The sequence below is a fragment of the Cherax quadricarinatus genome, chromosome 89 (genome assembly GCF_038502225.1).
Source record: "Cherax quadricarinatus isolate ZL_2023a chromosome 89, ASM3850222v1, whole genome shotgun sequence".
Taxonomy (NCBI): Eukaryota; Metazoa; Arthropoda; class Malacostraca; order Decapoda; family Parastacidae; genus Cherax; species Cherax quadricarinatus.
Window position 1 is genome coordinate 6333869 of NC_091380.1, and position 10974 is coordinate 6344842.

The window sequence follows — 10974 nt, forward strand, 5'->3', positions numbered from 1 at the left end:
GCTTAGGTGGCTGGCTGCCTTAGGTGGCTGGATGCCTTAGGTGGCTGGATGCCTTAGGTGGCTGGCTGCCTTAGGTGGCTGGCTGGCTGCCTTAGGTGGCTGGCTGCCTTAGGTGGCTGGCTGGCTTAGGTGGCTGGCTGGCTTAGGTGGCTGGCTGCCTTAGGTGGCTGGATGCCTTAGGTGGCTGGATGCCTTAGGTGGCTGGATGCCTTAGGTGGCTGGATGCCTTAGGTGGCTGGCTGGCTTAGGTGGCTGGCTGCCTTAGGTGGCTGGATGCCTTAGGTGGCTGGATGCCTTAGGTGGCTGGCTGCCTTAGGTGGCTGGCTGGCTGCCTTAGGTGGCTGGCTGCCTTAGGTGGCTGGCTGGGTAATTATTTTTAATTACCTATTAGTGGTAACGGGACTGTATTATTATTACTCTCATTATTATTAATTATTATTTCTTATTTTACAATAATAATTATTATTACTATTAATATTATTGATATTACTGTTATTATTATTGTTATATTACTATAATTATTATTATTACTCCTCTGGTTCCCTTTTGTTATTTTTCGTGTCCCGGTTATTATTTTTCTCAAGACAAGACCAGACGAGGGCGGGTTTTACCACCGAAAAAATAACGTAATTATTTAGGAAGAGACAGAGGAATTTCGGCAAGGTGGTCAGTGCCTCAGTCTTGTAGTGTTGAGGTGGTCAGTGCCTCAGTCTTGTAGTGTTGAGGTGGTCAGTGCCTCAGTCTTGTAGTGTTGAGGTGGTCAGTGCCTCAGTCTTGTAGTGTTGAGGTGGTCAGTGCCTCAGTCTTGTAGTGTTGAGGTGGTCAGTGCCTCAGTCTTGTAGTGTTGAGGTGGTCAGTGCCTCAGTCTTGTAGTATTGAGGTGGTCAGTGCCTCAGTCTTGTAGTGTTGAGGTGGTCAGTGCCTCAGTCTTGTAGTGTTGAGGAGGTCAGTGCCTCAGTCTTGTAGTGTTGAGGTGGTCAGTGCCTCAGTCTTGTAGTGTTGAGGAGGTCAGTGCCTCAGTCTTGTAGTGTTGAGGTGGTCAGTGCCTCAGTCTTGTAGTGTTGAGGTGGTCAGTGCCTCAGTCTTGTAGTATTGAGGTGGTCAGTGCCTCAGTCTTGTAGTGTTGAGGTGGTCAGTGCCTCAGTCTTGTAGTGTTGAGGAGGTCAGTGCCTCAGTCTTGTAGTGTTGAGGTGGTCAGTGCCTCAGTCTTGTAGTGTTGAGGAGGTCAGTGCCTCAGTCTTGTAGTGTTGAGGTGGTCAGTGCCTCAGTCTTGTAGTGTTGAGGTGGTCAGTGCCTCAGTCTTGTAGTGTTGAGGTGGTCAGTGCCTCAGTCTTGTAGTGTTGAGGAGGTCAGTGCCTCAGTCTTGTAGTGTTGAGGTGGTCATTGCCTCAGTCTTGTAGTGTTGAGGTGGTCAGTGCCTCAGTCTTGTAGTGTTGAGGTGGTCAGTGCCTCAGTCTTGTAGTGTTGAGGTGGTCAGTGCCTCAGTCTTGTAGTGTTGAGGAGGTCAGTGCCTCAGTCTTGTAGTGTTGAGGTGGTCAGTGCCTCAGTCTTGTAGTGTTGAGGAGGTCAGTGCCTCAGTCTTGTAGTGTTGAGGTGGTCAGTGCCTCAGTCTTGTAGTGTTGAGGTGGTCAGTGCCTCAGTCTTGTAGTGTTGAGGTGGTCAGTGCCTCAGTCTTGTAGTGTTGAGGTGGTCAGTGCCTCAGTCTTGTAGTGTTGAGGTGGTCAGTGCCTCAGTCTTGTAGTGTTGAGGTGGTCAGTGCCTCAGTCTTGTAGTGTTGAGGTGGTCAGTGCCTCAGTCTTGTAGTGTTGAGGTGGTCAGTGCCTCAGTCTTGTAGTATTGAGGTGGTCAGTGCCTCAGTCTTGTAGTGTTGAGGTGGTCAGTGCCTCAGTCTTGTAGTATTGAGGTGGTCAGTGCCTCAGTCTTGTAGTGTTGAGGTGGTCAGTGCCTCAGTCTTGTAGTGTTGAGGTGGTCAGTGCCTCAGTCTTGTAGTGTTGAGGTGGTCAGTGCCTCAGTCTTGTGGTATTGAGGTGGTCAGTGCCTCAGTCTTGTAGTGTTGAGGTGGTCAGTGCCTCAGTCTTGTAGTGTTGAGGTGGTCAGTGCCTCAGTCTTGTAGTATTGAGGTGGTCAGTGCCTCAGTCTTGTAGTGTTGAGGTGGTCAGTGCCTCAGTCTTGTAGTGTTGAGGTGGTCAGTGCCTCAGTCTTGTAGTGTTGAGGTGGTCAGTGCCTCAGTCTTGTAGTGTTGAGGTGGTCAGTGCCTCAGTCTTGTAGTGTTGAGGTGGTCAGTGCCTCAGTCTTGTAGTGTTGAGGTGGTCAGTGCCTCAGTCTTGTAGTGTTGAGGTGGTCAGTGCCTCAGTCTTGTAGTATTGAGGTGGTCAGTGCCTCAGTCTTGTAGTGTTGAGGTGGTCAGTGCCTCAGTCTTGTAGTATTGAGGTGGTCAGTGCCTCAGTCTTGTAGTGTTGAGGTGGTCAGTGCCTCAGTCTTGTAGTGTTGAGGTGGTCAGTGTCTCAGTCTTGTAGTGTTGAGGTGGTCAGTGCCTCAGTCTTGTAGTGTTGAGGTGGTCAGTGCCTCAGTCTTGTAGTGTTGAGGTGGTCAGTGCCTCAGTCTTGTAGTGTTGAGGTGGTCAGTGCCTCAGTCTTGTAGTGTTGAGGTGGTCAGTGCCTCAGTCTTGTAGTGTTGAGGTGGTCAGTGTCTCAGTCTTGTGGTGTTGAGGTGGTCAGTGACTCAGTCTTGTGGTATTGAGGTGGTCAGTGCCTCAGTCTTGTAGTGTTGAGGTGGTCAGTGCCTCAGTCTTGTAGTGTTGAGGTGGTCAGTGCCTCAGTCTTGTGGTATTGAGGTGGTCAGTGTCTCAGTCTTGTAGTGTTGAGGTGGTCAGTGCCTCAGTCTTGTAGTGTTGAGGTGGTCAGTGCCTCAGTCTTGTAGTGTTGAGGTGGTCAGTGCCTCAGTCTTGTAGTGTTGAGGTGGTCAGTGCCTCAGTCTTGTAGTGTTGAGGTGGTCAGTGCCTCAGTCTTGTAGTGTTGAGGTGGTCAGTGCCTCAGTCTTGTAGTGTTGAGGTGGTCAGTGCCTCAGTCTTGTAGTGTTGAGGTGGTCAGTGCCTCAGGGTGGTCAGTGCCTCAGTCTTGTAGTGTTGAGGTGGTCAGTGCCTCAGTCTTGTAGTGTTGAGGTGGTCAGTGCCTCAGTCTTGTAGTGTTGAGGTGGTCAGTGCCTCAGTCTTGTAGTGTTGAGGTGGTCAGTGCCTCAGTCTTGTAGTGTTGAGGTGGTCAGTGCCTCAGTCTTGTAGTGTTGAGGTGGTCAGTGCCTCAGTCTTGTAGTGTTGAGGTGGTCAGTGCCTCAGTCTTGTAGTGTTGAGGTGGTCAGTGCCTCAGTCTTGTAGTGTTGAGGTGGTCAGTGCCTCAGTCTTGTAGTGTTGAGGTGGTCAGTGCCTCAGTCTTGAGGTAAGGTGGTCAGTCCCTCAGTCTTGTAGTGTTGAGGTGGTCAGTGCCTCAGTCTTGTAGTGTTGAGGTGGTCAGTGCCTCAGTCTTGTAGTGTTGAGGTGGTCAGTGCCTCAGTCTTGTAGTGTTGAGGTGGTCAGTGCCTCAGTCTTGTAGTGTTGAGGTGGTCAGTGCCTCAGTCTTGTAGTGTTGAGGTGGTCAGTGCCTCAGTCTTGTAGTGTTGAGGTGGTCAGTGCCTCAGTCTTGTAGTGTTGAGGTGGTCAGTGCCTCAGTCTTGTAGTGTTGAGGTGGTCAGTGCCTCAGTCTTGTAGTGTTGAGGTGGTCAGTGCCTCAGTCTTGTAGTGTTGAGGTGGTCAGTGCATAAGTCTTGTAGTTGAGGTGGTCAGTGCCTCAGTCTTGTAGTGTTGAGGTGGTCAGTGCCTCAGTCTTGTAGTATTGAGGTGGTCAGTGCCTCAGTCTTGTAGTGTTGAGGTGGTCAGTGCCTCAGTCTTGTAGTGTTGAGGTGGTCAGTGCCTCAGTCTTGTAGTGTTGAGGTGGTCAGTGCCTCAGTCTTGTAGTGTTGAGGTGGTCAGTGCCTCAGTCTTGTAGTGTTGAGGTGGTCAGTGCCTCAGTCTTGTAGTGTTGAGGTGGTCAGTGCCTCAGTCTTGTAGTGTTGAGGTGGTCAGTGTCCTCAGTCTTGTAGTGTTGAGGTGGTCAGTGCCTCAGTCTTGTAGTGTTGAGGTGGTCAGTGCCTCAGTCTTGTAGTGTTGAGGTGGTCAGTGCCTCAGTCTTGTAGTGTTGAGGTGGTCAGTGCCTCAGTCTTGTAGTGTTGAGGTGGTCAGTGCCTCAGTCTTGTAGTGTTGAGGTGGTCAGTGCCTCAGTCTTGTAGTGTTGAGGTGGTCAGTGCCTCAGTCTTGTAGTGTTGAGGTGGTCAGTGCCTCAGTCTTGTAGTGTTGAGGTGGTCAGTGCCTCAGTCTTGTAGTGTTGAGGTGGTCAGTGCCTCAGTCTTGTAGTGTTGAGGTGGTCCTCAGTCTTGTAGTGTTGAGGTGGTCAGTGCCTCAGTCTTGTAGTGTTGAGGTGGTCAGTGCCTCAGTCTTGTAGTGTTGAGGTGGTCAGTGCCTCAGTCTTGTAGTGTTGAGGTGGTCAGGTGGTCCTCAGTCTTGTAGTGTTGAGGTAGTCAGTGCCTCAGTCTTGTAGTGTTGAGGTGGTCAGTGCCTCAGTCTTGTAGTGTTGAGGTGGTCAGTGCCTCAGTCTTGTAGTGTTGAGGTGGTCAGTGCCTCAGTCTTGTAGTGTTGAGGTGGTCAGTGCCTCAGTCTTGTAGTGTTGAGGTGGTCAGTGCCTCAGTCTTGTAGTGTTGAGGTGGTCAGTGCCTCAGTCTTGTAGTGTTGAGGTGGTCAGTGCCTCAGTCTTGTAGTGTTGAGGTGGTCAGTGCCTCAGTCTTGTAGTGTTGAGGTGGTCAGTGCCTCAGTCTTGTAGTGTTGAGGTGGTCAGTGCCTCAGTCTTGTAGTGTTGAGGTGGTCAGTGCCTCAGTCTTGTAGTGTTGAGGTGGTCAGTGCCTCAGTCTTGTAGTGTTGAGGTGGTCAGTGCCTCAGTCTTGTAGTGTTGAGGTGGTCAGTGCCTCAGTCTTGTAGTGTTGAGGTGGTCAGTGCCTCAGTCTTGTAGTGTTGAGGTGGTCAGTGCCTCAGTCTTGTAGTGTTGAGGTGGTCAGTGCCTCAGTCTTGTAGTGTTGAGGTGGTCAGTGCCTCAGTCTTGTAGTGTTGAGGTGGGTGCCTCAGTCTTGTAGTGTTGAGGTGGTCAGTGCCTCAGTCTTGTAGTGTTGAGGTGGTCAGTGCCTCAGTCTTGTAGTGTTGAGGTGGTCAGTGCCTCAGTCTTGTAGTGTTGAGGTGGTCAGTGCCTCAGTCTTGTAGTGTTGAGGTGGTCAGTGCCTCAGTCTTGTAGTGTTGAGGTGGTCAGTGCCTCAGTCTTGTAGTGTTGAGGTGGTCAGTGCCTCAGTCTTGTAGTGTTGAGGTGGTCAGTGCCTCAGTCTTGTAGTGTTGAGGTGGTCAGTTCAGTCTTGTAGTGTTGAGGTGGTCAGTGCCTCAGTCTTGTAGTGTTGAGGTGGTCAGTGCCTCAGTCTTGTAGTGTTGAGGTGGTCAGTGCCTCAGTCTTGTAGTGTTGAGGTGGTCAGTGCCTCAGTCTTGTAGTGTTGAGGTGGTCAGTGTCTCAGTCTTGTAGTGTTGAGGTGGTCAGTGCCTCAGTCTTGTAGTGTTGAGGTGGTCAGTGCCTCAGTCTTGTAGTGTTGAGGTGGTCAGTGCCTCAGTCTTGTAGTGTTGAGGTGGTCAGTGCCTCAGTCTTGTAGTGTTGAGGTGGTCAGTGCCTCAGTCTTGTAGTGTTGAGGTGGTCAGTGTCCTCAGTCTTGTAGTGTTGAGGTGGTCAGTGCCTCAGTCTTGTAGTGTTGAGGTGGTCAGTGCCTCAGTCTTGTAGTGTTGAGGTGGTCAGTGCCTCAGTCTTGTAGTGTTGAGGTGGTCAGTGCCTCAGTCTTGTAGTGTTGAGGTGGTCAGTGCCTCAGTCTTGTAGTGTTGAGGTGGTCAGTGCCTCAGTCTTGTAGTGTTGAGGTGGTCAGTGTCTCAGTCTTGTAGTGTTGAGGTGGTCAGTGCCTCAGTCTTGTAGTGTTGAGGTGGTCAGTGCCTCAGTCTTGTAGTGTTGAGGTGGTCAGTGCCTCAGTCTTGTAGTGTTGAGGTGGTCAGTGCCTCAGTCTTGTAGTGTTGAGGTGGTCAGTGCCTCAGTCTTGTAGTGTTGAGGTGGTCAGTGTCAGTGCCTCAGTCTTGTAGTGTTGAGGTGGTCAGTGCCTCAGTCTTGTAGTGTTGAGGTGGTCAGTGCCTCAGTCTTGTAGTGTTGAGGTGGTCAGTGCCTCAGTCTTGTAGTGTTGAGGTGGTCAGTGCCTCAGTCTTGTAGTGTTGAGGTGGTCAGTGCCTCAGTCTTGTAGTGTTGAGGTGGTCAGTGCCTCAGTCTTGTAGTGTTGAGGTGGTCAGTGCCTCAGTCTTGTAGTGTTGAGGTGGTCAGTGCCTCAGTCTTGTAGTGTTGAGGTGGTCAGTGCCTCAGTCTTGTAGTGTTGAGGTGGTCAGTGCCTCAGTCTTGTAGTGTTGAGGTGGTCAGTGCCTCAGTCTTGTAGTGTTGAGGTGGTCAGTGCCTCAGTCTTGTAGTGTTGAGGTGGTCAGTGCCTCAGTCTTGTAGTGTTGAGGTGGTCAGTGCCTCAGTCTTGTAGTGTTGAGGTGGTCAGTGCCTCAGTCTTGTAGTGTTGAGGTGGTCAGTGCCTCAGTCTTTGTAGTGTTGAGGTGGTCAGTGCCTCAGTCTTGTAGTGTTGAGGTGGTCAGTGCCTCAGTCTTGTAGTGTTGAGGTGGTCAGTGCCTCAGTCTTGTAGTGTTGAGGTGGTCAGTGCCTCAGTCTTGTAGTGTTGAGGTGGTCAGTGCCTCAGTCTTGTAGTGTTGAGGTGGTCAGTGCCTCAGTCTTGTAGTGTTGAGGTGGTCAGTGCCTCAGTCTTGTAGTATTGAGGTGGTCAGTGCCTCAGTCTTGTAGTGTTGAGGTGGTCAGTGCCTCAGTCTTGTAGTGTTGAGGTGGTCAGTGCCTCAGTCTTGTAGTGTTGAGGTGGTCAGTGCCTCAGTTGCCTCAGTCTTGTAGTGTTGAGGTGGTCAGTGCCTCAGTCTTGTAGTGTTGAGGTGGTCAGTGCCTCAGTCTTGTAGTGTTGAGGTGGTCAGTGCCTCAGTCTTGTAGTGTTGAGGTGGTCAGTGCCTCAGTCTTGTAGTATTGAGGTGGTCAGTGCCTCAGTCTTGTAGTGTTGAGGTGGTCAGTGCCTCAGTCTTGTAGTGTTGAGGTGGTCAGTGCCTCAGTCTTGTAGTGTTGAGGTGGTCAGTGCCTCAGTCTTGTAGTGTTGAGGTGGTCAGTGCCTCAGTCTTGTGGTATTGAGGTGGTCAGTGCCTCAGTCTTGTAGTGTATAGAGGTGGTCAGTGCCTCAGTCTTGTAGTGTTGAGGTGGTCAGTGCCTCAGTCTTGTAGTGTTGAGGTGGTCAGTGCCTCAGTCTTGTAGTATTGAGGTGGTCAGTGCCTCAGTCTTGTAGTGTTGAGGTGGTCAGTGCCTCAGTCTTGTGGTATTGAGGTGGTCAGTGCCTCAGTCTTGTAGTGTTGAGGTGGTCAGTGCCTCAGTCTTGTAGTGTATTGAGGTGGTCAGTGCCTCAGTCTTGTTGTTTTGAGGTGGTCAGTGCCTCAGTCTTGTTGTTTTGAGGTGGTCAGTGCCTCAGTCTTGTAGTGTTGAGGTGGTCAGTGTGTCTTGTATTGAGGTGGTCAGTGCCTCAGTCTTGTAGTGTTGAGGTGGTCAGTGCCTCAGTCTTGTGGTATTGAGGTGGTCAGTGCCTCAGTCTTGTAGTGTTGAGGTGGTCAGTGCCTCAGTCTTGTGGTATTGAGTCAGTGCCTCAGTCTTGTAGTGTTGAGGTGGTCAGTGCCTCAGTCTTGTAGTGTTGAGGTGGTCAGTGCCTCAGTCTTGTGGTATTGAGGTGGTCAGTGCCTCAGTCTTGTAGTGTTGAGGTGGTCAGTGCCTCAGTCTTGTGGTATTGAGGTGGTCAGTGCCTCAGTCTTGTAGTGTTGAGGTGGTCAGTGCCTCAGTCTTGTAGTGTTGAGGTGGTCAATGCCTCAGTCTTGTGGTATTAAGGTGGTCAGTGCCTCAGTCTTGTAATGTTGAGGTGGTCAGTGCCTCAGTCTTGTAGTGTTGAGGTGGTCATTGCCTCAGTCTTGTGGTATTGAGGTGGTCAGTGCCTCAGTCTTGTAGTGTTGAGGTGGTCAGTGCCTCAGTCTTGTGGTATTGAGGTGGTCAGTGCCTCAGTCTTGTAGTGTTGAGGTGGTCAGTGCCTCAGTCTTGTGGTATTGAGGTGGTCAGTGCCTCAGTCTTGTAGTGTTGAGGTGGTCAGTGCCTCAGTCTTGTGGTATTGAGGTGGTCAGTGCCTCAGTCTTGTAGTGTTGAGGTGGTCAGTGCCTCAGTCTTGTGGTATTGAGGTGGTCAGTGCCTCAGTCTTGTAGTGTTGAGGTGGTCAGTGCCTCAGTCTTGTGGTATTAAGGTGGTCAGTGCCTCAGTCTTGTAATGTTGAGGTGGTCAGTGCCTCAGTCTTGTAGTGTTGAGGTGGTCATTGCCTCAGTCTTGTGGTATTGAGGTGGTCAATGCCTCAGTCTTGTAGTGTTGAGGTGGTCAGTGCCTCAGTCTTGTGGTATTGAGGTGGTCAGTGCCTCAGTCTTGTAGTGTTGAGGTGGTCAGTGCCTCAGTCTTGTAGTGTTGAAGTGGTCAGTGCCTCAGTCTTGTAGTATTGAGGTGATCAGTGCCTCAGTCTTGTAGTATTGAGGTGGTCAGTGCCTCAGTCTTGTGGTATTGAGGTGGTCAGTGCCTCAGTCTTGTAGTATTGAGGTGGTCAGTGCCTCAGTCTTGTAGTGTTGAGGTGGTCAGTGCCTCAGTCTTGTAGTGTTGAGGTGGTCAGTGCCTCAGTCTTGTAGTGTTGAGGTGGTCAGTGCCTCAGTCTTGTAGTGTTGAGGTGGTCAGTGCCTCAGTCTTGTAGTATTGAGGTGGTCAGTGCCTCAGTCTTGTAGTGTTGAGGTGGTCAGTGCCTCAGTCTTGTAGTATTGAGGTGGTCAGTGCCTCAGTCTTGTAGTGTTGAGGTGGTCAGTGCCTCAGTCTTGTAGTATTGAGGTGGTCAGTCCCTCAGTCTTGTAGTATTGAGGTGATCAGTGCCTCAGTCTTGTAGTGTTGAGGTGGTCAGTGCCTCAGTCTTGTAGTGTTGAGGTGGTCAGTGCCTCAGTCTTGTAGTACTGAGGTGGTCAGTGCCTCAGTCTTGTAGTGTTGAGGTGGTCAGTGCCTCAGTCTTGTAGTGTTGAGGTGGTCAGTGCCTCAGTCTTGTAGTGTTGAGGTGGTCAGTGCCTCAGTCTTGTAGTTTTGAGGTGGTCAGTGCCTCAGTCTTGTAGTGTTGAAGTGATCAGTGCCTCAGTCTTGTAGTATTGAGGTGGTCAGTGCCTCAGTCTTGTAGTGTTGAGGTGGTCAGTGCCTCAGTCTTGTAGTGTTGAGGTGGTCAGTGCCTCAGTCTTGTAGTGTTGAGGTGGTCAGTGCCTCAGTCTTGTAGTGTTGAGGTGGTCAGTGCCTCAGTCTTGTAGTGTTGAGGTGGTCAGTGCCTCAGTCTTGTAGTGTTGAGGTGATCAGTGCCTCAGTCTTGTAGTGTTGAGGTGGTCAGTGCCTCAGTCTTGTAGTGTTGAGGTGGTCAGTGCCTCAGTCTTGTAGTGTTGAGGTGATCAGTGCCTCAGTCTTGTAGTATTGAGGTGATCAGTCCCTCAGTCTTGTAGTATTGAGGTGGTCAGTGCCTCAGTCTTGTAGTATTGAGGTGATCAGTGCCTCAGTCTTGTAGTATTGAGGTGGTCAGTGCCTCAGTCTTGTAGTATTGAAGTGATCAGTGCCTCAGTCTTGTAGTATTGAGGTGGTCAGTGCCTCAGTCTTGTAGTATTGAGGTGGTCAGTGCCTCAGTCTTGTAGTATTGAGGTGGTCAGTGCCTCAGTCTTGTAGTATTGAGGTGGTCAGTGCCTCAGTCTTGTAGTATTGAAGTGATCAGTGCCTCAGTCTTGTAGTATTGAGGTGGTCAGTGCCTCAATCTTGTAGTATTGAGGTGGTCAGTGCCTCAGTCTTGTAGTATTGAGGTGGTCAGTGCCTCAGTCTTGTAGTATTGAGGTGGTCAGTGCCTCAGTCTTGTAGTATTGAAGTGATCAGTGCCTCAGTCTTGTAGTATTGAAGTGATCAGTCCCTCAGTCTTGTAGTATTGAGGTGGTCAGTGCCTCAGTCTTGTAGTATTGAGGTGGTCAGTGCCTCAGTCTTGTAGTATTGAAGTGATCAGTGCCTCAGTCTTGTAGTATTGAGGTGGTCAGTGCCTCAATCTTGTAGTATTGAGGTGGTCAGTGCCTCAATCTTGTAGTATTGAGGTGGTCAGTGCCTCAGTCTTGTAGTATTGAGGTGGTCAGTGCCTCAGTCTTGTAGTATTGAAGTGATCAGTCCCTCAGTCTTGTAGTATTGAGGTGGTCAGTGCCTCAGTCTTGTAGTATTGAGGTGGTCAGTGCCTCAGTCTTGTAGTATTGAAGTGATCAGTGCCTCAGTCTTGTAGTATTGAGGTGGTCAGTGCCTCAATCTTGTAGTATTGAGGTGGTCAGTGCCTCAATCTTGTAGTATTGAGGTGGTCAGTGCCTCAGTCTTGTAGTATTGAGGTGGTCAGTGCCTCAGTCTTGTAGTATTGAGGTGGTCAGTGCCTCAGTCTTGTAGTATTGAGGTGGTCAGTGCCTCAGTCTTGTAGTATTGAGGTGGTCAGTGCCTCAGTCTTGTAGTATTGAGGTGGTCAGTGCCTCAGTCTTGTAGTATTGAGGTGATCAGTCTCTCAGTCTTGTAGATAAAACACGAATGTGTAGACGTGTGTGTAGTAAGTAATGGTGTTTTCTTTCTCCTACAGCTTGACGATGCCACGCTACAAGTGTACAGGGATGGTGACTACGGTACCTACCTGGACCTGGAGTCATCCCTGGCT

At 50.3% G+C, this 10974-nt stretch overlaps 1 protein-coding gene across 6 annotated transcripts in view; it reads left to right on the forward strand.

Annotated features, from left to right (window-relative positions):
* The window catches only part of LOC128697261 (serine-rich adhesin for platelets-like), a 594180-nt gene that overhangs the window by 235902 nt on the left and 347304 nt on the right, over nt 1-10974 (forward strand). For all 6 annotated transcript variants that reach the window (XM_070104131.1, XM_070104128.1, XM_070104127.1 and 3 more), the window contains exon 7: nt 10900-10974. This exon is cut by the window's right edge and continues 35 nt beyond it. In XM_070104131.1, the coding sequence (XP_069960232.1) occupies nt 10900-10974 (75 nt within the window). The remainder of the gene's footprint in view (nt 1-10899) is intronic.